The sequence below is a fragment of the Jaculus jaculus genome, chromosome 19, assembly GCF_020740685.1.
Source record: "Jaculus jaculus isolate mJacJac1 chromosome 19, mJacJac1.mat.Y.cur, whole genome shotgun sequence".
Classification (NCBI taxonomy): Eukaryota; Metazoa; Chordata; class Mammalia; order Rodentia; family Dipodidae; genus Jaculus; species Jaculus jaculus.
In genome coordinates, this window is record NC_059120.1 from 57,616,786 (window position 1) to 57,640,116 (window position 23,331).

Consider the following 23,331-nt stretch of genomic DNA (forward strand, 5'->3'; position numbering starts at 1 on the left):
GAATTTCTGGTCAGTCTGAGCTTGAGTGAGACCCTACCTTGGAAAACCAAAAGAAAAAAAAAAAAAAAAAGAAGAAGTTTGAGGTCATCCTCAGCTACATAGAGAGTTTGAAGCCAGTATGGGATACATGAGAAACTGTCTCAAAAAAATTAATTAATAGGGCTGGAGAGATGGCTTAAGGGTTAAGTGCTTGCCTGTTAAGCCTAATGACCCCGGTTCGAGGCTCAACTCCCCAGGACCCACATTAGCCAGATGCACAAGGGGGCACAGGCATCTGGAATTTGTTTGCAGTGGCTGGAGGCTCTGGCGTGCCCATTCTCTCTCCTTATCTCTATCTGCCTCTTTCTCTGTCTGTTGCTCTCAAATAAATTTAAAAAAATTAAATTAATAAATTAACTTATTAGGAACACTGACATATCCCTCCGTGGACATCAATATTAGAGGATACCACACCTGTACTTGGTAATGATTCAATGGTCCCAGAGGATAGTATGGAAATGCCAGAAAGCTGGGTGTAAGCTTGATGGGAAAATATATCTTCACTTCCTGTTGGTGTTTGATTGGAGATTTCGTAGGCTGAGTATTGCCGCTCTATAGGAACCATAAAAAAAGAACAAAATACATTTTGTGAGCTTTACTATATACCAAAAATATCAGCAAAAACTATGAAGTTATGACCATCTGACTTCTGACACAGAAGTTCTTTGATAGCATATATATTTAAAATTTTCCTTTTAGGTTATTTATTTGAGAGAGATAGAGAGAGAGAAGAGAGTGAGCATGCCAGGGCCTTTAGCCACTGCAAAGTCAAATGCATGCACCACTTTGTGCATCTGGCTTACATGGGTAATTGGAAATCGAGCCTAGGTCCTCAGGCTTCACAGGCAAGCACCTTAACCTGTAAGCTCTCTCTCCAGCCCCTTAGATAGCATACTCAACAAATGGTACTGGGAAAACTGGACATCTATATGTAGAATAATGAAAGCAGATTTTGACCTCTCTCCAAGAATCAAGAATCAGCTCCACTGATCAAAGAAAGACCTTAACATAACATCTGAAACTCTAAAATTGCTAAAGGAAAAAGTAGGGAAAAAGACTTCAACATATAGGCATAGGTAAGAAGTTTCCAATTAGGGATTCCAGTCACTCAGGAAATAAGGCCAAAAATCAACAATTAGGACTTCATGAAATTAAAAACATCTTCTATATAAGGGAACTGTTAATTTCAACAAAATGTTAACTCAACAAAATGAGAGAAAAGGGCTGGAGAGATTGCTTAGTGGTTAAGGCACTTGCCTACAAAGCCAAAGTACCCAGTTCAAATCCCCAGGACCCACATAAACCAGATGTACAAGGTGGCACATGCATCTGGAGTTTGCTTCCAGTGTCTGGAGGCCCTGGTGCACCCATTCTTTTTCTATCTGCCTCTTTCTCTCACTCTCTTAAATAAATAAATAAATAAATGTAAATAAAATAAATAGTTATAATAAAAAAATGAGAGAAAAAGCCAGGTGTGGTGGCACCCCGGCGCCATAACTGCTAAGCCATCCCCCAGGCCCCTTTCCTATATTCTTAGGATCAAAGACCAACGTTTGAACTCCTCCTACCTGAGGAAGTAGGGATGTTAGGGAAGCATTAATCACCACGCCACCATCTTTCAGGGCCTTTACCACATGGTAAGACCCATTCGCAGTGCTCAGCTGGTCTTCAAAGTGCAGCTTTGGAAAGCTCAGTGTGATCTTGAGATTCTGAAGTCAGTGTGACAACACAAACATGAGGACATATTCTTTCCCTAAAGTCGTTTTACTACCAAAGCATATGCAAAACAGGCGTCATAGCCGGGCGCGGTGGCGCACGCCTTTAATCCCAGCACTTGGGAGGCAGAGGTAGAAGGATCGCTGTGAGTTCGAGGCCACCCTGAGACTACATAGTGAATTCCAGGTCAGCCTGGAATAGAGTGAAACCTTACCTCGAAAAACCAAAAAAAAAAAAAAAAAGAAGCAAAACTGGTGTCATGCATTTAAGGGATGAAGAAGTAGGAACAAAATGGCTTTCCCTCATGGAAATTCAAAGTTAGGGAGATACAATTTTATTTTATTTTTTTTAATTTTTATTAACATTTTCCATGATTATAAAATATATCCCATGGTAATTCCCTCCCTCCCCACCCCTGCACTTTCCCATTTGAAATTCCATTCTCCATCATATTACCTCCCCATTACAATCATTGTAATTACATATATACAATATCGACCGGGAGATCTAATTTTAAAATGGAGCCAGGTGTGGTGGTGCACCCCTTTAATCCCAACACTCAGGAGGCTAAGGTAGGAGGATCGCTGTGAGTTCAAGGCCACTCTTAGACTTCATAGTGAATACCAGGGCTAGAATGATACCCTATCTTGAAACCCCCCCCAAAAAAAAGAAAGAAAAAGAAAAAAGTACATGCTTTCTCACCTGATATTAACATTAATCTCACCACCACAAAATACTACAGCTGTCTCTGAAGTGTATTATTTTATAGTGAGGATCTATTCCTGCTAAGGTGTCATCTCTGGTGCCCTCATCAACTTCTTTCTATGCTTCTGACCAAATGACAGTTTTACTTTTGGTTTCACACAGGCCTCTAGGATAGAACTACTGACATGTACTGAAAGAAGTAAAATCTGGCCGGGTGTGGTGTACATGCCTTAATGCCAGCACTCGGGAGGCCGAGGTAGGAGGATTGACGTGGGTTTGAGGCCAGCCTGAGACTATATAGTGAATTCCAGGTTAGCTTGGGCTAGAGCGAAACCCTACCTTGAAAAACAAAAAAAGGAAGTAAAATCTGGACAACAAGAAAAGACGTTCCATTAAACAGGTGAAGCAGGCTGGGGAGACAGTGGACAAGGGCTTGCCTCACATGCAGAGCCCTTGATTCCATTCCCAGCACCAAACACAACCATGCATGGTGGTGGTGTACATCTGTAACCTCAGCGCTCCGCAGATGGAAGCAGGAGGATCACAAGTTCAAGGTTCTCCTTGGCTACTTAGCTAATTCAAGTCCAGCTTAGGTTACCTGAGCCCCTGCCTCAGAGACAGAGAGAGAAAGAGAGACTCACATCTGAAATATAGACCTTCGTGCTGCTTTTATCAAACACTTCTACTGTAATGACATACACCTGTCCCACTTCTAAACTCCATCGGTTTCCAGGATAAATGGTGAAACCTATACACAAGAAACAAAAACATTAGAGTAGGGCTGGAGAGATGGCTTAGCAGTTAAGGCACATGCCTGTGAAGCCTAAGGACCCCGGTTCGATTCTCCAGGTCCCACATAAGACAGATGCACATGGTGGCGCATGAGTCTGGAGTTTGTTTTCAGTGGATAGAGGCCCTGGTGCACCCATTCTCATTCTCTCTTTCTCCTTTCTGTCTCAAATAAATAAAAATAAAATCTTTAAATAAAAAAATATTAGAGTAGGCCAACATTTTTCTGAAATGAACTAAAATATAAAAACTTTAAAAAGCTAGTGGGAGCCAGGAGTGGTGGCGCACACCTTTAATCAGAGGTAGGAGGATCGCTGTGAGTTTGAGGCCAAGTGAGACTACACAGTGAATCCCAGATAAGCCTGGGCTAGAGCAAGACCCTACCTCGAAAAAAAAAAAAGGGCTGGAGAGATGGGTCTTAGAGGTTAAGAAGTTAAGGCATTTGCCTGTAAAGCCAAAGGATCCAAGTTTGATTCTCCAGGACCCACATAAGCCAGATGCACAAGGAGGCGCATGCATCTGGAATTTGTTTACACTGGCTGAAGGCCCTAGCATGCACATTCTCTCTCTCCCTCTTTCTCTGTATCAACTACATAAATAAATTAATTTTAATTTTTTTGTTTATTTTTATTTTATTTATTTGAGAGAGAGAGAAAGGCAAGCAGAGAGAGAGAGAGAGAGCACGCCAGGGCTTCCAGCCACTGCAAATGAGCTCCAGACATGTGCACTCCCTTATGCATCTGGCTAACGTGGGTCCTGGGGAATCGAGCCTCGAACTGGGGTCCACAGGCTTCACTGGAAAGCGCTTAACCACTAAGCCATCTCTCCAACCCAATTAATTAATTTTAAAAAATCAACAGATCATAAATCTATTAGCTGACTCAAATACTCTAAACTTAAAGATTATTAAAAATTGTCTGACAAGCCAGACATGGAGTTCCAGCTCCACAATCAGCTAATTTGTTGTTTTTTGGGGTTTTTTTTTGTTTGTTTGTTTGTTTTTTGAGGTAGGGTCTCACTCTAGCCCAGGCTGACCTGGAATTCACTCTGTAGTCTCAGGGTGGCTTTGAACTCATGACAATCCTCCTACCTCTGCCTCCTGAGTGCTGTGACTAAAGGCATGTGCCACCACACCCAGCTTCACAATCTGTTTTAATACGATTTTTTTTTCTCTTTTTGTTTTTTCAAGCTAGGGTCTCACTCTACTCCAGGTTGACCTGGAATTCACTATGTAGTCTCAGGATGCCCTCGAACTCACAGTGATCCTGCTACCTCAGCCTCCTGAGTGCTTGGAGTAAAGACGTGTGCTACCACGCACCAGCAGGGTCTCTCGTTTGTTTTTATTTTTTATTTTATTTTTTTATTTTTGGTTTTCTGAGGTAGGGTTTCACTGTAGCCCAGGCTGACCTGGAATTCACTCTGTAGTCTCAGGGTGGCCTTGAACTCACAGCGATCCTCCTACCTCTGCCTCCCGCGTGCTGGGATTAAAGGCGTGCGCCACCACGCCCGGCTCTGGGTCTCTCGTTTTTAATGCAGCTCATTTTAGTGAAATCATTTAAATTATTCAAGTTACTAAAAACCATTATCTTACCATACCTAAGAATCCAGGCTCGACCACATAGATGGTGCAGTTTGGAAGTGCAGACACAGACTGCATATGGACATCTGAATCTCTGCTTAAGAAAATCAACTGTGCCGGGTGTGGTAGCGCATGCCTTTAATCCCAGCACTTGGGAGGCAGAGGTAGGAGGATTGCCTTGAGTTCAAGGCCACCCTGAGACTACAGAGTTAATTCCAGGTCAGCCTGGACCAGAGTGAGACCCTACCTCAAAAAAACAAAAATTAAAAAAAAGAAAATCAACTGCATCAGGGCAGAGGAAAGAGAAAGATGAAGGGCTGAAGAAAACTCGCAAGTGTAAACTCAGAAACACACATGAGGTGTCTCTTTATTGCCTTTGGAAAACCAGAACTCAAGGGTATATACTGCTGAGAAACATCCAAAAGATATTCATTCATCATGGAAGAAGAAAGACCATATTCTGCATGCGTGTGTGTGTGTGTGTGTGTGTGTGTGTGTGTTTTCTTTTTTTTGAAGCAAGCCCAACAGACTGGTCTTTTTATTTTTTATAGGGCTATGCCAAGGCCTCTAGCCACTGCAATCAAACTCCAGATGCATGGGCTACGTTCTGCACATGCGCAACCCTGTGCATTTGTGTCACCTTCTGCGCCTGGCTTACAAGGGATCTGGAGAGCTGCAAACAAATTCCAGATGTTGTAACTCACCAAAGCATCTGGCTTATGTGGGTTCTGGGGAACCGAACATGAGTCATTAGGCTTTGCAGGAAAGCGTCTTAATGGCTAAACCATCTCTCTTTTATTTTATATTTTTTTGTTTATTTTTTATTTGAAAGCAACAGACAGAGATAGATAGACAGAGAGAGAGAGAAAGAGAGAGAGAGAGAGAGAGAGCAGGAATGGGTGTGCCAGGGCCTCCAGCCACTGCAAATGAACTCCAGACTCATGCACCCCCTTGTGCATCTGGCTAACATGGGTCCTGGGGAATAGAGACTCAAACCAGTGTCCTTAGGCTTCACAGACAAGCACTTAACTGCTAAGCCATCTCTCCAGCCCTCTCCAGCCTTTTTTTTTTTTAATAACAATAATAATTTATTAGCCAGGTGTGGTGGCACAAGTCTTTAATTCCAGCACTTGGGAGGGAGAGGTAGGAGGATCACCATGAGTTCAAGGCCACCCTGAGACTACATAGTGTATTCCAGGTCAGCCTGGGCTACAGTGAGACCCTACTTCAAAAAACAAAAAAACAAAACAAAACAAAAAGAATGTATTTATTAGGATGGGAAGATGGTTCAGTGGTTAAAGGTGCTTGCTTACAAAGCCTACTGGCCAGTGTTCAATTCCCTAGTACTCACATGTGTTAGCTTTAATGTATGTCCCTGTAGACCCAGGTATTTTTTTTTAATTTTTATTTATTTATCTGAGAGTGAGAGAGAGAGAGGGAGAGAATGGGTGCACCAGGGCCTCCAGCCACTGCAAACGAACTCCAGACGCATGCGCCCCCTTGTGCATCCAGCTACCGTGGGTCCTGGGGAATTGAGCCTCGAACCGGGGTCCTTAGGTTTCACAGACAAGTGCTTAACTGCTAAGCCATCTCTCCAGCCCAGGTGTTTTTTTTTTTTTTTTTTTTTTTTGTTATTTATTTATTGACAACTTCCACAATTGGAAATAATATCCCATGGTAATTCCCTCCCTCTCCCCACTTTCCCCTTTGAAACTCCACTCTCCTTCATATCCCCTCCCCCTCTCGATCAGTCAGACTCAGGTGTTTTATTAAAGGTTGTAACTCAATGGACTGGAGAGATGGCTTAGCAGTTAAGCATTTGCCAGTGAAGCCTAAGGACCCTGGTTTGAGGCTCGATTCCCCAGGACCCATGTTAGCCGGATGCACAAGCAGGCACATGCCTCTGGAGTACGTCTGTAGTGGCTGGAGACCCTGGCATGCCCATTCTGTCTCTATCCTCTCTGTGTGACTCTCAAGCAAATAAATAGAAATAAGCCACAATTTTTAAAATTATTTAAAAAAAAAAGGTTGTGGCTGGAGAAATGGCTTAGTGGTTAAGCGCTTGCCTGTGAAGCCTAAGGACCCCGGTTCGAGGCTCGATTCCCCAGGACCCACGTTAGCCAGATGAATAAGGGGGCGCATGTCTCTGGAGTTCGTTTGCAGTGTCTGGAGGCCCTGGGGCACTCTCTCTCTGTCTCTCTCTCTCTGCTTCTTTCTCTCTCTCTGTCTGTCGCTCTCAAATAAATAAATAAATTTTTTTAAAAAAAGGTTGTAACTCGAGTCTCCAGCCACCAAGCTGGAGGAGGTGTCCCTGGGGACAGATCCTGGGGTCCATCCCTAAGGTGTGTTTGGGGGTGGATCTGAATTTCCAGCTTAAAGGTGTGCAGGGAGGTCTGAGCTCTGGCGGGGTCCCTGCTTGCTGCTCTGTGGCCTTTGCTGGCTGTTGTGGTTGTTTCTCTCACCTTGGTTATACAGAAGCAGCTTCTTCTGCCTCAGTGGAACTTACCCAGATCCGTGAGCTTGAAATGAACCCTTCCTCCCATCAACTGCGTCTCCTTTGGATGTTCATCCCAGCAACGTAGAGCTGACTACCACACCAGGCAAAGCCAGATGCTCAACGTGACACTTGCATCTGGAACTCCTTTGCAGCATCAGGGGGCTCTGGCATGCCCACCCTTTCCTTTTTCTCTCTCAAATAAATATGCTTTTAATTATTTTTTTTCCGAGGTAGGGTTTCAGTTTGGCTCAGGCTGACCTGGAATCCACTATGTAGTCTCAGGGTGGTCTCGAACTCCCGGTGACCCTCCTACCTCTGCCTCCTGAGTGCTGGGATTAAAGGTGTGCATCACCACACCCAGCAAATTTTTGTTTATTTGTGTGTATGTGTGTGTGTGTGTGTGTGTGTGTGGTGTATGGGCATGCCAGGGTCTCGGCCAGTGCAGGGGAACGCCTGTCTGGTTTGATGCTGAGCTCAGGGATGGGCTCTTGTCCAGAAGGCTTTGTAAACAAGGGCCTTTAACTGCTTAGCCATCCCCAGCCTCCAGAATTACTCTTTCTTTTCTTTGAGGTAGGGTCTCGCTCTAGCCCAGCCTGACCTAGAATTCACTATGTAATCTCAGGGTGACCTTGAATTCATGGTGTTCCTCCTACCTCTGCCCACCAAGTCTTGGAATTAAAGGCATGTGCTATCATGCCTGGCTCTGAATTATTATTATTATTTTTTTTTTTTTTTTAGACAAGCCCAAAGACTAGCCTTTTTTTCTTGTTGTTGTTGTTGTTTGTTTTTGAGGTAGGGTCTCACTCTAGCTCAGGCTGACCTGGAATTCACTATGTAGTCTCAGGTGGCCTTGAACTCATGGTGATCCTCTTATCTCTGCCTTCCAAGTGCTGAGATTAAAGGCATACGCCACCACGCCTGTCTTTTTCTGGCCTTTCTTTTTCTTTTTCTTTTCTTTCTTTTTTATTAATTTATTTTTAAATTTTTTATGTTTGTTGTTCATTCTTATTTACTCATTTGAGAGTGACAGAGAGAGTGAAAGAGGCAAAGAGAGAGAGAATGGGCACGCCAGGGCATCCAGCCACTGCAAACAAAGTCTAGATGTGCCCCTTGTGCATCTGGCTATTGTGGGTCCTGGGGAACTGAGCCTCAAACTGGGGTCCTTAGGCTTCACAGGGAAGCACTTAACTGCTAAGCCATCTCTCCAGTCCTCTTTCTTTTTTTTTTTTTTTTCAGTTTTTTGAGGTAGGGTCTCATTCTGGTCCAGGCTAACCTGGAATTCACTCTGTATTCTCAGGGTGGCCTTGAACTCAAGGCGATCCTCCTACCTCTGCCTCCTGTGTGCTGGGATTAAAGGCGTGCGCCACCACGCCCAGCCTCTTTCTTTTTTTTTAAATGACAGAGAGAAAGAGAAAAGAGAGAGAGAATTGGTGTGCCAGGGCCTCCAGCCACTGCAATCAAACTCCAAATGCATGCGCCCCCTTGTGTGCATGTGTGACCTTGCACACTTGAATCACTGTGCATCTGGCTTACATGAGACTGGAGAATCAAACATGAGTCCTTAGGCTTCACAGGTAAGCACCTTAACTGCTAAGCCATTTCTCCAGGCCCAGAATTACTCTTTTTTAAATTTTGTTTTATTTGCAACAGACTGAGAGAGAGAAAGAGGCAGATAGAAAAAGAATGGGCACACCAGGGCCTCTGGCCACTGCAAACGAACTCCAGATGCATGTGCCCCTTGTGCATCTGGCTAACGTGAGTCCTGAAGAATCGAGCCTCGAACCAAGGTCCTTAGGCTTCACAAGCAAGCACTTAACCACTAAGCCATCTCTCCAGCCCCCCCACACACACCCAGAATTGCTCTTAATAAGTTATTTGGGCCGGGCCATGAGTTCGAGGCCACCCTGAGACTACACAGTGAATTCCAGGTCAACCTGAGCTAGAGTGATACCCTATCTCAGAAAACCAAAAAGAAAAAAAAAATTATTTGGGCCAAAAACATGTCTAGCATGCTCAGGGAAGTAGATTGGTAGGTAAAACCTGAACAAAAGGATACTATTGTGGACAAAGACAAGATTAGTTTGGCCCAGTTGGAGGGCAGTCACCACAGCCGTTTGCTTATCCAGTGAAGCCACGTTCTCAGGACGAGACTCTTTATGAGCAAGGATATGGTTTTGCAATTCCAATGTATAATGTTTCAAGGGAAACTTCACCTCTGTAACATATGAAAGGTAGACACATTTAATCAAAGTAGTTACTTCAGAGAAAAATAATGTACTGTTTTATTTTGTGAGGAACATGGGTCAGTAGGTCTAAAATAAAAGTATAATCTTTTCCTAATTTTTTTCTCACAGTGATGAATTTCTACTAATAATCATTTTGGGGAAAGGCTTCTATGTGAGTAAATTATTAATACTGCTTATACTTAAGAGAAGTGAACTCAAGGCGAGGCATGTTGGCTCATGCTTTTAACACCAGTGCTCAGAAGGCTGAGGTAGGAGGATCACCATGAGTTCAAGGCCAGTATGAGCTACAGAATTGAGTTCCAGGTCAGCCTGGGCTATCTTGAAAACAAACAACAACAGCAAAAAAACAACAACAAATAAAAACACAGCTGGGCATGGTGGCACATGCCTTTGATCCCAGCACTTGGAGGCAGAGGTAGGAAGATTGCTATGAGTTCAAGGCCACCCTGAAACTATGTAGTGAATTCCAAGGTCAGCCTGGACTACAGTGAAACCCTGCCTTGAAAAAAAAACCAAAAAACTAGTGAACTGCCGGGTGTGGTGGTACCTGTAATTCCAATACTCAGGAGGTAGAAGCAGGGGATTAGGAGTTCAAGGCTAGCCTCAGCTACAATGAGAGTATGAGACCAGTCTGGACTACATGATCTCCTGTTTCAAAAAACAAAAACACCAGGGCTGAAGAGATGGCTTAGCAGTTAAGCTACTTGTCTGTGACCCCTGAGGACCCATGTTCAATTCTCATGTAAGCCAGATAAATGCACACCCATCCCATCTGCCTCTCTCTCTCTCTTTCAAATAAATAAATTAATTAAATATTTTAGTTAAAAAAATGCCAGGCATGGGGCATATGCCTTTAATCCCAGCACTTGGCAGGCAGAGGTAGGAGGAGCGCCATGAGTTCGAGGACACCCTGAGACTACACAGTAAATTCCAGGTCAGCCTGAGCTACAGTGAGACCCTACCTGGGGGAAAAAAAAAAAAAAAAGGAACTGGGTGTGGTGGAATACACTTTTTTGTTTATTTTTATTTATTTATTTATTTATTTATTTATTTGAGAGCAAAAGACAGAGAGAGAAAGAGGCAGAAAGAGAGAGAGAGAGAGAATGGGTGCACCAGAGCCTCCAGGTACTGCAAATGAACTCCAGATGCATGCACCACCTTGTGCATCTGGTTTATGTGGGTCCTGGGGAATCGAGCCTTGAACTAGGGTCCTTAAGCTTCACAGGCAAGTGCTTAACTGCTAAGGCATCTCTCCAGCCCCTGGAATACATTTTTAATCCCAACAACCAGGAGGCAGAGGTAGGAGGATTGCCTATTACCCTGAGTTTGAGGCCACCCTGAGACTACATAGTAAATTCAGGTTAGCCTGGGCTAGAGTGAGACCCTACCTCAAAAATCAAAACAAAACAAAAAGAACAAACAAAAAACAATGGGGCTGGGTGAAAGAGATTGCTTAGTGATTAAGGTGCTTGTCTGCAAAGCCAAAGGACCCAGGTTTGATTCCCCAGTACCCATGTAAGCCAGATGTACAAGGGAGCACATGCATCTGGGGTTCATTTGCAGTGGCTACAGTCCCTGGCATACCCATTCTCTGTCTGTGTCTCTTCTCTCTCCCTCTTTGCTTGCAAATAAATAAAATAACATAACATAAAATAACATAACATAACATAAAATAAAATAGGGCTGGAGAGATGGCTTGGTTAAAGATGCTTGCCTGCAAAGCCTGATGGCTTGGGTTTGAATTTCAGTACCAGTATAAAGATACATGTACAGAGTGGTGCATACATCTGGAGTTCATTTGGAGCATCACAAAACTCTGTGTGCCTTTGCTTGCAAATAAAAATATATAAGGGGCTGGAGAGATGGCTTAGCAGTTAAGGCACTTGCCTGTGAAGCCTAAGTACTCAGGCTCAACTCTCCAGTACCCATATAAGCCAGATGCACAAGGTGGTACATGAATCTGGAGTTCATATGCTATGGCTAGAGGCCCTGGTACACCTATTCTCCCTCTCATCTGCATTTTTCTATCATTCTCTCAATATATATATATATATATATATATATATATATATATATAGAGAGAGAGAGAGAGAGAGAGAGAGAGAGAGCGAGCGCACACGCACGCCAGGTGTGGTGACACACATCTTTAATCCCAGCATTTGGAAGGCAGAGGTAGGAGGATCACCATGAGTTTGAGGGCAGCCTGAGAATACAGAGTGAATTCCAGCTCAGCCTGTGCTAGAGTGAGACCCTACCTCAAAAAAAAAAAATATATATATATATATATATATATATATGTATATACATATATATATGATTGAAAGTGTGCTGGAGAAATGGCTTAGTGGTTAAGGTGCTTGCCTGCAGAGCCTAAGGACCCATGTTCAACTCTTTTTTTTATTTTGAGGAAGTTCATTGTTACCTTTTTTCAATAATAGATGAGGCATAATTATACCCAGCTTCTCCAACATTGCAATAAAAAACAAGGGTAACAGTGAAATTAAAATTGAAAAAAATGCAGGGCTGGAGAGACCGCTTAGTGGTTAAGGCATTTGCCTGCAAAGCCAAAGGACCCAGGTTTGATTCCCCAGGTCTCATGTAAACCAGATACCCAAGGTAGCACATGTGTCTGGAGTTCATTTGCAGTGGCTCAATGCCCTGGCATGCCAATTCTCTCTCTCTCTGTCTCTCTCTCCGTCATTCTCTTTCTGCCTATTTCTCTCTTAAGTAAATAAATAAAAATAAAAATATGTAGCCGGAGGGGGGGTGGCAGTGGCTGGAGAAATGGCTTAGCAGTTAAGGCATTTGCCTGCAAAGCCAAAGTACCCAGTTTTGATTCCCTAGGACCCACGTTAGCCAGATGCACAAGGGGAAACATGCATCTGGAGTTCGTATGCAGTGGCTGGAGGCCCTGACGTGCCCATTCTCTCTCTCTCTCTCTCAAATAAATAAAATATTTAAAAAAGAAAGAAAGGGCTGGAGAGATGGCTTAGCGGTTAAGCGCTTGCCTGTGAAGCCTAAGGACCCCAGTTCGAGGCTCGGTTCCCCAGGTCCCACGTTAGCCAGATGCACAAGGGGGCGCACGCGTCTGGAGTTCATTTGCAGAGGCTGGAAGCCCTGGTGCGCCCATTCTCTCTCTCTCTCCCTCTATCTGTCTTTCTCTCTGTGCCTGTTGCTCTCAAATAAATAAATAAAAAATTTAAAAAATTATTTAAAAAAGAAAGAAAAAACATTAGGCAGGCGTGGTGGCACACACTTTTAAAATCCCAGCACTTGGGAGGCAGAGGTAAGAGGATAGCTGTGAGTTCAAGGCCACACTGAGGCTACATAGTGAAGTCCAGGTCAGCCTGGACTACAGTGAAGCCCTACCTCGGAAAACCAAACACCAGAACCTGTAAAAGCAGGTAGTGGTCAAGTAGAAAGTAGAAAGACCGAGTCGGCACATTGTGAAGAAGCAGATGGAAGAGAGGCAAAGACTAGCATGGAAGGCCCCGCCCTGAGCTGACGCACCTGGAAGCTGAGACATGTGAGGGGAAGGCTAACACGGCTCACAGAACCAGTCAGCTTCAGCTGACTCAAGAGGAGCTGCTGGAGAAAGCTTCCGACTCCAGCAAATTCAAAAATGAAGTGACAGAGAAATGCTCTCAACTTTTAACTCTAGAGAAGAGCTAGAAGAGAAAACAGTTGCATATTCTTCTGTTGCTGCGAAAAATGCAGACCTTGGGCTGGAGAGATGGCTTAGCAGTTAAGGAGCTTGCCAGCAAAGCCGAAGGACCCAGGTTCGATTTCCCAGCACCCACATTAGCCAGAGGCACAAGGGGGCGCACGTGTCTGGAGTTCCTTTGTAGTGGCTGGAGGCCCTGGCATGCCCGTTCTCTCTCTCTCTCTGCTTCTTTCTCTTTCTATCGCTCTCAATAAATTTAAAAAATATATATATATATATACACATACATACATACAGAAGCAAGAACTTCAAAACCAAAGGGAAAGGTCACCTGAAAAGTTGAAGAAAATGGAAGAGAAATATGAAGTAGCTATACATGACACAGTTTTAAAAAGGCAAAAAGTGTTGAGTTTCTGGTGCTGCCAGACAAGTGAAACTGGAGATGGTCTGTACGAAAAAAGCTATCTAAAATGGAAAAAGAAGCCGGGCGTGGTGGCGCAAGCCTTGAATCTCATCAATCGGGAGGCAGAGGTAGGAGGATTGCCATGAGTTCAAGGCCACCCTGAAACTCCATAGTGAATTCCAGGTCAGCCTGGGCTAGAGTGAGACCCTACCTCAAAAAAAAAAAAAAGAAAAAAAAAGAAAAAAGAAAAAGAAATACTGCACCTAGAACGTGATGGGACAATAAGTCAATCTGCTTTTCTCCATTAGACATGATTTTAGATCAGACAAAGAGGACTAGAAAGAAAACAAGCGTCGTAAAGGAGCTAGGAAAAGTACAGCACCCCAGTGAAACGGGACTAAGAGAAGCTTTGCAGAAACGAGGAGCTCTGGAGACTGAGCTACACAATGCTCATGAAGCAGTAGAGTATTTTACAACAACTACAGGAACTGAGAGGTGTTCTTCAGAAGGCTCAGTCATCATCAGAGGAAAATACTATTTATACTACTATAAAAGATCTCACAGCTGAACTGAGAGAATGCAAGATGGACATTGAAGACAAAAGGCAAGAACTCATGGAAATGGGTCAGGCCCTTAAGGAGAGAAACTGGGAGCTAAAGCAAAGAGCGGCTCAGGTTACACATTTGGATATGACCATTCGCGAACACAGAGGAGAAATGGAACCAAAAAATAATAATTAAATTAGAAGGCACACTAGAGAAATCGGAATTGGAATTTAAAGAATGCAACAAAAGAATGAAAACAACAAAAGAATGCAACAAACAGGTTATCAAGGACCAAGAACAGTACATTGCCACTCAATACAAGGCCATAGATTTGGGGCAAGAATTGAGGCTAACCCAGGAGCAAGTGCAGACCTCTCAATCAGAACTGGTGGAGCTTGCTGTCAGCAAGTCCAAGCCCAGGGAGAAATAGAAAGGCTTTTTTGTTTGTTTTTCAAGATAGAGTCTCACTCTAGTCCAGGATGACCTGGAATTCACTCTGTACTTTCAGATTGGCCTTGAACTCAAGGTGATCCTCCTACCTCTGCCTCCCAAGTGCTAAGATTAATGGCATGTGCCACCATACCTGAATTTCTTTCTTTCTTTTTAATTTTTTTTTTTTAATTTATTTACTTGGCAGAGAGAAAAGAGAGAGAGAGAATGGGCACATCAGGGCTTCCAGCCACTGCAAACGAACTCCAGATGCATGTGCCACTTTGTGCATCTGGCTAATGTGGGGAATCGAACCTAGGTCCTTTGGCTTTGCAGGCAAATGCCTTAACTGCTAAGCCATCTCTCCGAAAGACTTTCTAGTGAGCTGGAGAACATGAAACAACTCTCCAAAGAGAAAAAAGCAATGGAAATCATTTGGCTGAAGAACTGGGGGCTTCCCAAGTACGTGAAGCTCATTTAGAAGCAAGAATGCAAGAGAAATCAAGAAGTTGTCCACAGACGTAGACTCTCTCAAAGGCGCTATCATCTGGAGATGCTTTCACATCAGGAGAACCATGCAAAGTGGAAGATTTTTGCCAACGCTCAAAAGGCTAGAAGCACGAAATGAACAACCAGAGAAGCAAAACTGGCATTAGGAGCAGCTCAGCACACTGTAAGCAATTTACATCAGCAAGTTCAAGACAGGAATAAAGTCCTGAAGCTGCCAATGAAGCACTGCTTATTAAAGAAGCAGAATGAGGGCTGGGGAGATGGCTTAGCGGTTAAGGCATTTGCCTGCAAAGCCTAAGGAACCAGGCTCGATTCCCCAGGACCCACATTAGCCAGATGCATAGGGGACACACATGTCGGGAGTTCATTTGCTGTGGCTGGAGGCCCTGGCATGCGCATTCTCTCTTTCTCTCTTCCTCTGCCTTTCTCAAATGAATAAACAAATAAATAAAATATTAAAAGAATCAGAATTAACCAGATTGCAAGCCAAAATTTCTGGACATGGAAAGACAAATGACGTCAAGTTTCCACCACCCCCATTTACATCTCCAACAGAAATTATGCCTGATATTCAAGATCCGAAGTTTGGCCAGGCGTGGTGGCACACGCCTTTAATCCCAGCACTCAGGAGGCAGAGGTAGGAAGATTGACATGAGTTTGAGGCTACCCTGAGACTACATAGTGAATTCCAGGTTAGCCTGAGCCAGAGTGAGACCCTACCTCAAAAAAAAAAAAAAATCCAAAGTTTGCCAAACATTCTCAGACATTTTATTTTCAAGTGCAGAAAACTGCATTGCTCTATTAATGCTAGTGATCTTAGTTTCAAAAGTCATGGTAACGAAGATCTTTCTGAAGAACTGCCACAAGACTTAAGGAAACAACCTTCAACAATAGAGGAAAGTCATAAAGATCTAACCTTTTCTCAAGCAGACCCATTTAAACCTCTCGTATATAACACAGAAGATGATAGTTCTGAGAGTAATAGTTTCAGTACTCTTAGTGGAATGCTATGATACATAAATAAAAAAGTGAGACTTTCAAGTCTTCCATGCAACCAGGTGCTAGTTTAACTCAGGGAGAAAACTTGTAATTAAAGAAGATATCAATGTGATGAAAAATTAAATTGCTGGTACCGTGCTATTTGTTATATACAGTGCATACATGATAGTGTCTGTTATGCCACTCTTTTTTAATAAATTTTATATTTCAATATTTTTAAAGAAAAACAAAAAAGCCAGGTGTAGTGGAGCATACCCTTAATCCTATCACTTGGGAGGCTGAGGTTGGAGGATTGCTGTGAGTTTGAGGCCAGCCTGAAATCAATTCTATGTCAGCCCTGGATACAGCAAGACCCTACCTCAAAAAACCAACAAAAATAAATAAGTAAATAATGTTTTTTTAATTTGAGAAAGAGAATTTTTTTTTTTTTTTTGAGGTAGGGTCTCACTGTAGCTCAGACTGACCTGGAACTCACTATGTAGTCTCAGGATGGCCTCAAACTCACAGTGATCCTCCTACCTCTGCCTCACAAATGCTGGGATTAAAGGCATGCACCACCATGCCTGGCAAAAAAAAATTAAAAAAAAAAAAAGAAACATCACAAATTCTGAAAACAAGGGCTGGAAAGATGGCCTAGAGATTAAGGTGTTTGCCTGCGAAGCCGAAGGACCCAGGTTTGATTCACCAGTACTCACATAAACCAGATGCACAAATTCTGAAAACACAAGAAGCATTTTTTTATGTAATGTAAGGAGTTAGGAAATGTAAGTCAGAGGAAAAGATAAATTATCTTACCTGCCATTCTTCCTTGAACCATTTTTGCAACTTGGTATTTAATATAGGCTCCTTCTAGGAGGTAAATATCATGAGCTGGTATAAGAAATACATTCTCCAAAACAAGCAGACGGATTAGTGCTGCTGCCACTTTCTAAAAAGGAAGGAAAATAAAACCAACGTTTCCACATGCAAAATCGTCAAAGCTAGCCTGGTGTGGTGACACACACCTTTAATTCCAGCACTCGGGAGGCAGAGGTAGAAGGATTGCTGAGAGTTTGAGGCCACCCTGAGACTACATAGTGAATTCCAGGTCAGCCTAAACTAGAGTGAAACAGTACCTCAAAAAACAAAACAAAACAAAACAAAACAAAACAAAACAAAACAAAACAAAACAAAACAAAGAGAGAGAGAGAGAGAGAGAGAGAGAGAGAGAAAGAAAGAAAGAAAGAAAGAAAGAAAGAAAGAAAGAAAGAAAGAAAGATAGATCTTCAAGGCTACCTTCCATGTTAAGAGCTTACTTTTGTGCTGGAGAGATGGCTCAGTGGTTAAGGTGCTTGCCTACAAAGCCTAAGGACCCAGGTTCAATTCCCTAGGACCCATGAAAGCCAGATGCATAAGGTGGCACATGCCTCTGGAGTTCATTGGTAGCGGCTGGAGGCCCTGGCGTGTCCATTCTCTTTTACATTAAAAAAAAAAAAAAAAAGTTTACTTTTTAGGCTGGACATGATGGTGCATGCCTGTAATCCCAACACTTGGGAAGCAAAGGTAGGAGGATCACTTTGAGTTCAATGCTAGTCTGAGATGATATAGTGAATTACAATTCCAAGTCAGCCTGGGCTAGAGTGAGACCCTACGTGGGGGAAAAAAAAAGAAACGAAAAGCCTTGGACAAAGACTTTCAAAGACAGAAAGTGCAGGAGGCTGAGGAGATAGCTCAGTTGATAAAAGGCTTCAAGACTGAGAAACTGAGTTCAATCCTCAGAACCCATGTGAAAAAAAAGTAAAAAATCCAGGGGCTGGTTCAGCAGTTCAGGAGCATGCTCGCTTGCAAAGCCTGCTGACCTCAACTTAATCCTCCCCACCACGCACGTCACACCAAGCCCAAAGTGGCTCATGCGTCTGTGACCCCAACACGACTAACAACGGGAGGCAGAGCGAGGAGACTCAAGCCTGCAGGCCAGCCATGCTGGAGTTGGTTTGCAGTGGCCAGAGAGCCTGTTCCAAAGGAGTTGGAAGAACACAGATACCTCAAGGCTGTTCTCTGACCTCCACACGTGCATTATGGCACATGCATGCCCCTACACATGCAAGCATGCACACACAAATAAAATAAAATATATATATATATGGTGGTAAGGTCTTGCTCTAGCCTGGGCTGACCTGGAATTCACTATGTAGTCTCAAGGTAGTCTTTTTTTAAAAAAATATTTTATTTATTTATTTATTTGAGAGAGAGAGAGAGGCAGATAGAAAGAGAGAATGGGTACGCCAGGGCCTGCAGCCACTGCAAAAAAACCCCACACACATGTGCCCCCTTGTGCATCTGGCTTACGTGGGTCCTGGGGAATCAAACCAGGATCCCTAGGCTTCTCAGGCAAGTGCCTTAACCGCTAAGCCATTTCCCCAGCCCTCAGGGTAGTCTTCAATTTACAGTAATCCTCCTACCTCTGCCTCCCAAGTGCTGGGATTAAAGTCATGAGCCACCACACCCAACTAAAATAGATATTTAGGGCTGGAGGGATGGGTTAGCGGTTAAAGTGTTTGCCTGCAAATCCAAAGAACCCAGGATCAATTTCCCAAAACCCACATAAACCAGATGCACAAGGGGGCATACACATCTGGAGTTCCTTTGCAGTGGCTGGAGGGCCTGGCACACCCATTGTCTCTCTCTCCCTCCCTCTTTCTCTGTCAAATAAATAAAATAAAATAAAATATCATATAAATGTATACACTCACACACACACACATATATATACATATTTTATTTATTTGTTTTGTTTTTCGAGGTAGGGTCTCACTCTAGCCCAGGCTGACCTGGAATTCACAATGTAGTCTCAGGGTGGCCTCAAACTCATGGTGATCCTCCTAACTCTGCCTCCTGAGCACTGGGATAAGAGGCGTGCACCACCATGCCCAGTTTTTTGTTTGTTGAGGTAGGTCTCACTCTGGCTCAAGATGACCTAGAATTTACTATTTACTCTCAGGGTAGCCTCAACTCAAGGTACCTCTGCCTCCCAAATGCTGGGATTAAAGTTGTGCACCACCATGCCTGGCACATTTATAATTTTTGTTGTTGTTGTTGTTTTTCGAGGTAGGGTCTCCCTGTGGCCCAGGCTGACCTGAAATTCACTATATAGTCTCAGAGTGGCCTTGGACTCATGGCAATCCTCCTACCTCTGCCTCCCAAGTGCTGGGATTAAAGGCATGTCCCACCATGCCCAGCTACATTTATAATTTTAATTAGACAATACTATAAAAAATAATTATGAATGACCCACGCATGGTGGTGCACGCCTTTAGTCCCAGCACTCGGGAGGCAGAGGTAGGAGGATTGCCATGAGTCCAAGGCCACTCTGAGACTATATAGTGAATTTCAGGTCAGCCTGGGCCACAGGGAGACCCTACCTCAAAAAAAAATTTTTTTTAAGAAAGCCAGGTGTGGTGGCACACACCTTTAATCCTAGCACTCCGGAGGCAGAGGTAGGAGGATAGCCGTGAGTTCAAGGCCACCCTGAGACTATATACTGAGACTCTATCTGAAAAAAAAAAGAAAAAAGAAATTTAAGGAGGACCAATGTTTTCTATGTTTGAAATGACTTTTTAAAACTAATGATCAACTATTGGTCCAAGTCAAATCAGATTAGAGGGTTTCTACCATAGCTGTACAGAAGAAATTATACTTTCCATAGGCAAGACTATTAAATGAAAAACCATAGCACAAATGTTTACCTTATAGAAAGGATCATAAATTCGGACTTTCACAACAGCCGCACCAGTTCTAATTCCAGACACCAAAATCATATCTCCTTGTCTCTCTTTCTTTTCCATATCAGCTATATAGACTTGGGGAGTGTACTGGGCTTCGGAGTATTTCAGAATCCTAGAGATACAAAAGAAGGTTTCTTTCCAGCAGAGCTAACCGGTCTTCTCCTCAGAAAAGTCCAAGAAAGACTTTAGTCTTGTTGTATAGAGTTTTAAAGTGTCTTTTTTGTTTGTTGGTGGGTCTTTTTTTTTTTTGGATGTAGGGTCTCACTGTAGCCAAGGCTGACCTGGAACTTAGCCTGTATGTAGTTCCAGGCTGGTCTTGAACTCAAAGCAATCCTCATTCCTACCTCTGCACTCCCAGAGTGCTGGGATTAAAGGTGTGCACTACCATGCCCTGCTTTTTTTTTTTTTTTCTTTTTTCGAGGTAGGGTCTCACTCTAGCCCAGGCTGACCTGGAATTCACTATGGAGTCTCGGGGTGGCCTTGAACTCATGATGATCCTCCTACCTCTGTCTCCCGAGTGCTGGGATTAAAGGCATGCACCACCATGACTAGTTTATTTACTTCACTTTTTATATTTATTTGAGAAACAGAAAGAGAAAGAGGGAAAGAGAGACAAAGAGAGGGAGAGAGAGAGAATGGGCATGCCAGGGCCCTCTAGCCACTGCAAATGAACTCCAGAAGCATGTGCCACCTTGTGTTCTGGGGTACTGAACCTGGGTCCTTAGGCTTCAAAGGCAAAAGCTTAAACAGCTAAGCCATCTGCATTTAGCCACTGGGCCATCCCTCCAGTTCCAGATTTTTTTCAAGTTCAGAATGGTTTTACTATAGAATTCAAGAGGAGGCAGGAGGGGTTCCAGAAAATGGATAGTACCACCTAGATATCCAGATCAGAGTCTCCAGAGCTTAGGAGAAGTAATGAGTACAGAACTCCTGCCCAAGGTGAGACAGGAATGAATGGGATCATTGATACTTGGCTTCACATTTACCTAATTTTGCTGGACAAAGGCTCTTCTCTTGCCGACTGGTTATCCTGGGCAATGCTCCATTCAAACAGCATTCCTGCCAAACTACTGAAGGTATTTCCTGTACAAGAAGCCAAAGCAGACGAGACGGCATCACATACTCATCTATTCAGGTGTCTCTGGAAAGAAAGAGACGCCTGAGTAGAAAATGGTTTCAGGCCTCCTGCCTGTTATCAAGGAGTTCAACACAGACTCCATTGGGGAGATCCCGACACAGGGAGGCACTGTTGCCACAGGTGTTTCTGAAAGTGAACCGGACTCTGACTTCCTGCCACTTAACGAGGGTTGTGCCACATTCTTTCTGTCACTTGTTGATCATTACCTTTAGCATCCAGTGCCCTCACCATCAGTTCAAGAGGTGAATCGTCCACGAAGAGCTCCCGGGTACGAGACACAATCTCAATGCTGTGAATCACATCGACCATAACATCACAACGTAGCTCGTGGCCAGTCACTACAATGAATCCAATGAGTATTAAATTCAACAGGTCAGCCAGGTGTGGTGGCGCACGCCTATAAGCTCAGCACTCGGGAGGCAGAGGTAGGAGGATCGCCATGAGTTCGAAGCCACCCCGAGACTCCATAATGAATTCCAGGTCATCCTGGGCTACTGTGAAACCTTACCTTGAAAAGCCAAAAAAAATAATAATAATAAATAAATAAATAATTATCTGACAAAAAAATCAATTTAAGGAGCTGGGTGTGGTGTCACACACCTTTAATCCTAGCACTTGGGAGGCAGAGGTAGGAGGATCACCGTGAGTTTGAGGCCACCCTGAAACTACACAGTGAATTCCAGGTCAGCCTGGACTAGAGTGAAACCCTACCTCAAAAAAAAAAAAAAAAAAAATCACTGAGCATGGTGGTGTGGGCCTTTAATCCTAGCATTCAGGAGGCCGAAGTAGGAGGAGGATCACCATGACTTTGAAGCCACCCTGAGAATACAAAGTGAATTCCAGGTCAGCCTAGGCTAGAGTGACACCCTACCTCAAAAAATCAAAAAAAAAAAAAATTAATTTAAAGGATGGAAAGATGGCTTAGCAGTTAAGACGCTTGCCTGCGAAGCCTAAGGACCCAGGTTCGACTCTCCAGAACCCATGTAAACAAGATGCACATGGTAACGCATCTGTTTGGAGTTTGTTTGCAGTGGCTAGAAACCCTGGAGCACCCATTCTCTCTCTCTCTAATGAATAATAAAATAAATAACAAAAAAAAATCAATTTAATAGCTGGGCATGGTGGCATATCCCTTTAATCCTAGCACTTGGGAGTAGGAAAATTGCCGTGAGTTCGAGGCCAGCCCAAGACCATACCGCTAACCAGCCTGAAACCCTAACCCCTACTGTAAAACACCAAAAAAAAAATTTTTTTTTAATGCCACAATTATGATTTATATAGCAGGATGTTTTTCTTACAACACTCAAAGCCAATAATTATTTGTGTTAATTATCTATACAACATATTATCTTACCCCAACCTATTTGGCTCTCAACATACTTATTTCTTGCCATGCACAGTGGTGCCCATCTGTAATCACAGCACTCAGGAAGTTGGTACATGAACGTCACCATGAGTTCAAGGGTAGCTTGGACTACATAATAATTGCCAGGTCAACCAGGGCTGTGTATCAGGACCCTGTCTCAAAAAAAACACCAAACAGGGCTGGGGAAATGGCTTAGTGGTTAAAGCATTTGCCTGCAAAGCCTAAGGACCCTGGTTTGATTCCCCAGGACACACATAAGCCAGCTACACAAGGGGCACATGCTTCTGGAGTTCGTCTGCAGTGGCTAAAGGCCCTGTCGTGCCCATCCTCTCTTTCTCTCTGTCTGCCTCTTCTCTCTCTCAAATAAATAATAAAACAACCAAACAAATTAAAAAAAAACATAACATACCTATTTCTCGAGCAGTAATAATGCTGCTGAGGCGGAGCGGTTGGGTAGATTCAGAAATGAGAATAGCTCTTTGGGAACATTTGGCACCACTGTCATATAAAGGCTCAACAGTAACTGCATCATGATGGGTGGAATGCCTGCCAGAAAGAAATGCCCCAGACTGAAATACACGTGTTGGTAACAAGTCCAGCTAGGCATGGCCTCTAACCCCAGCACAGGGAGGCAGAATCAGAAGGATCTGTGAGTTCAATGGCCAGCCTGGGCTTACACAGTGAGTTCCAGGTCAGCCTAAAGTACAGTGAGACTCTAACTTGAGTGAGACAAAAAATAGCCGGTTAACTGGCACACACCTTCCATCCCAGCACTCAGGAGGCAGAGGTAGGAGGATTGCCATGCGTTCAAGGCCACCCTGAGAACACATAGTGAATTCCTGGTCAGCCTGAGTTAGAGGGAGATCCTACCTGGAAAAACAAACATACAAACAAAATAACGCTGGACATGGTGGCACACGCCTTTAATCCCGGTCTTGGGGG

The 23,331-nt window shown here is 43.6% G+C and overlaps 1 protein-coding gene across 1 annotated transcript in view; it reads right to left on the reverse strand.

The window, feature by feature from the left end:
* Positions 1 to 23,331, reverse strand: part of Nup210l (nucleoporin 210 like) — a 76,716-nt gene that overhangs the window by 50,644 nt on the left and 2,741 nt on the right. Inside the window, exons 2-11 of the mRNA XM_045138011.1 lie at positions 22,799 to 22,935; positions 21,230 to 21,361; positions 20,872 to 20,968; positions 19,847 to 19,997; positions 16,917 to 17,049; positions 9,382 to 9,540; positions 4,846 to 4,914; positions 3,102 to 3,208; positions 1,608 to 1,748; positions 454 to 591 (exon numbers count right to left, since the gene is read on the reverse strand). Coding sequence (XP_044993946.1) covers positions 454 to 591; positions 1,608 to 1,748; positions 3,102 to 3,208; positions 4,846 to 4,914; positions 9,382 to 9,540; positions 16,917 to 17,049; positions 19,847 to 19,997; positions 20,872 to 20,968; positions 21,230 to 21,361; positions 22,799 to 22,935 — 1,264 coding nt within the window. The remainder of the gene's footprint in view (positions 1 to 453; positions 592 to 1,607; positions 1,749 to 3,101; positions 3,209 to 4,845; positions 4,915 to 9,381; positions 9,541 to 16,916; positions 17,050 to 19,846; positions 19,998 to 20,871; positions 20,969 to 21,229; positions 21,362 to 22,798; positions 22,936 to 23,331) is intronic.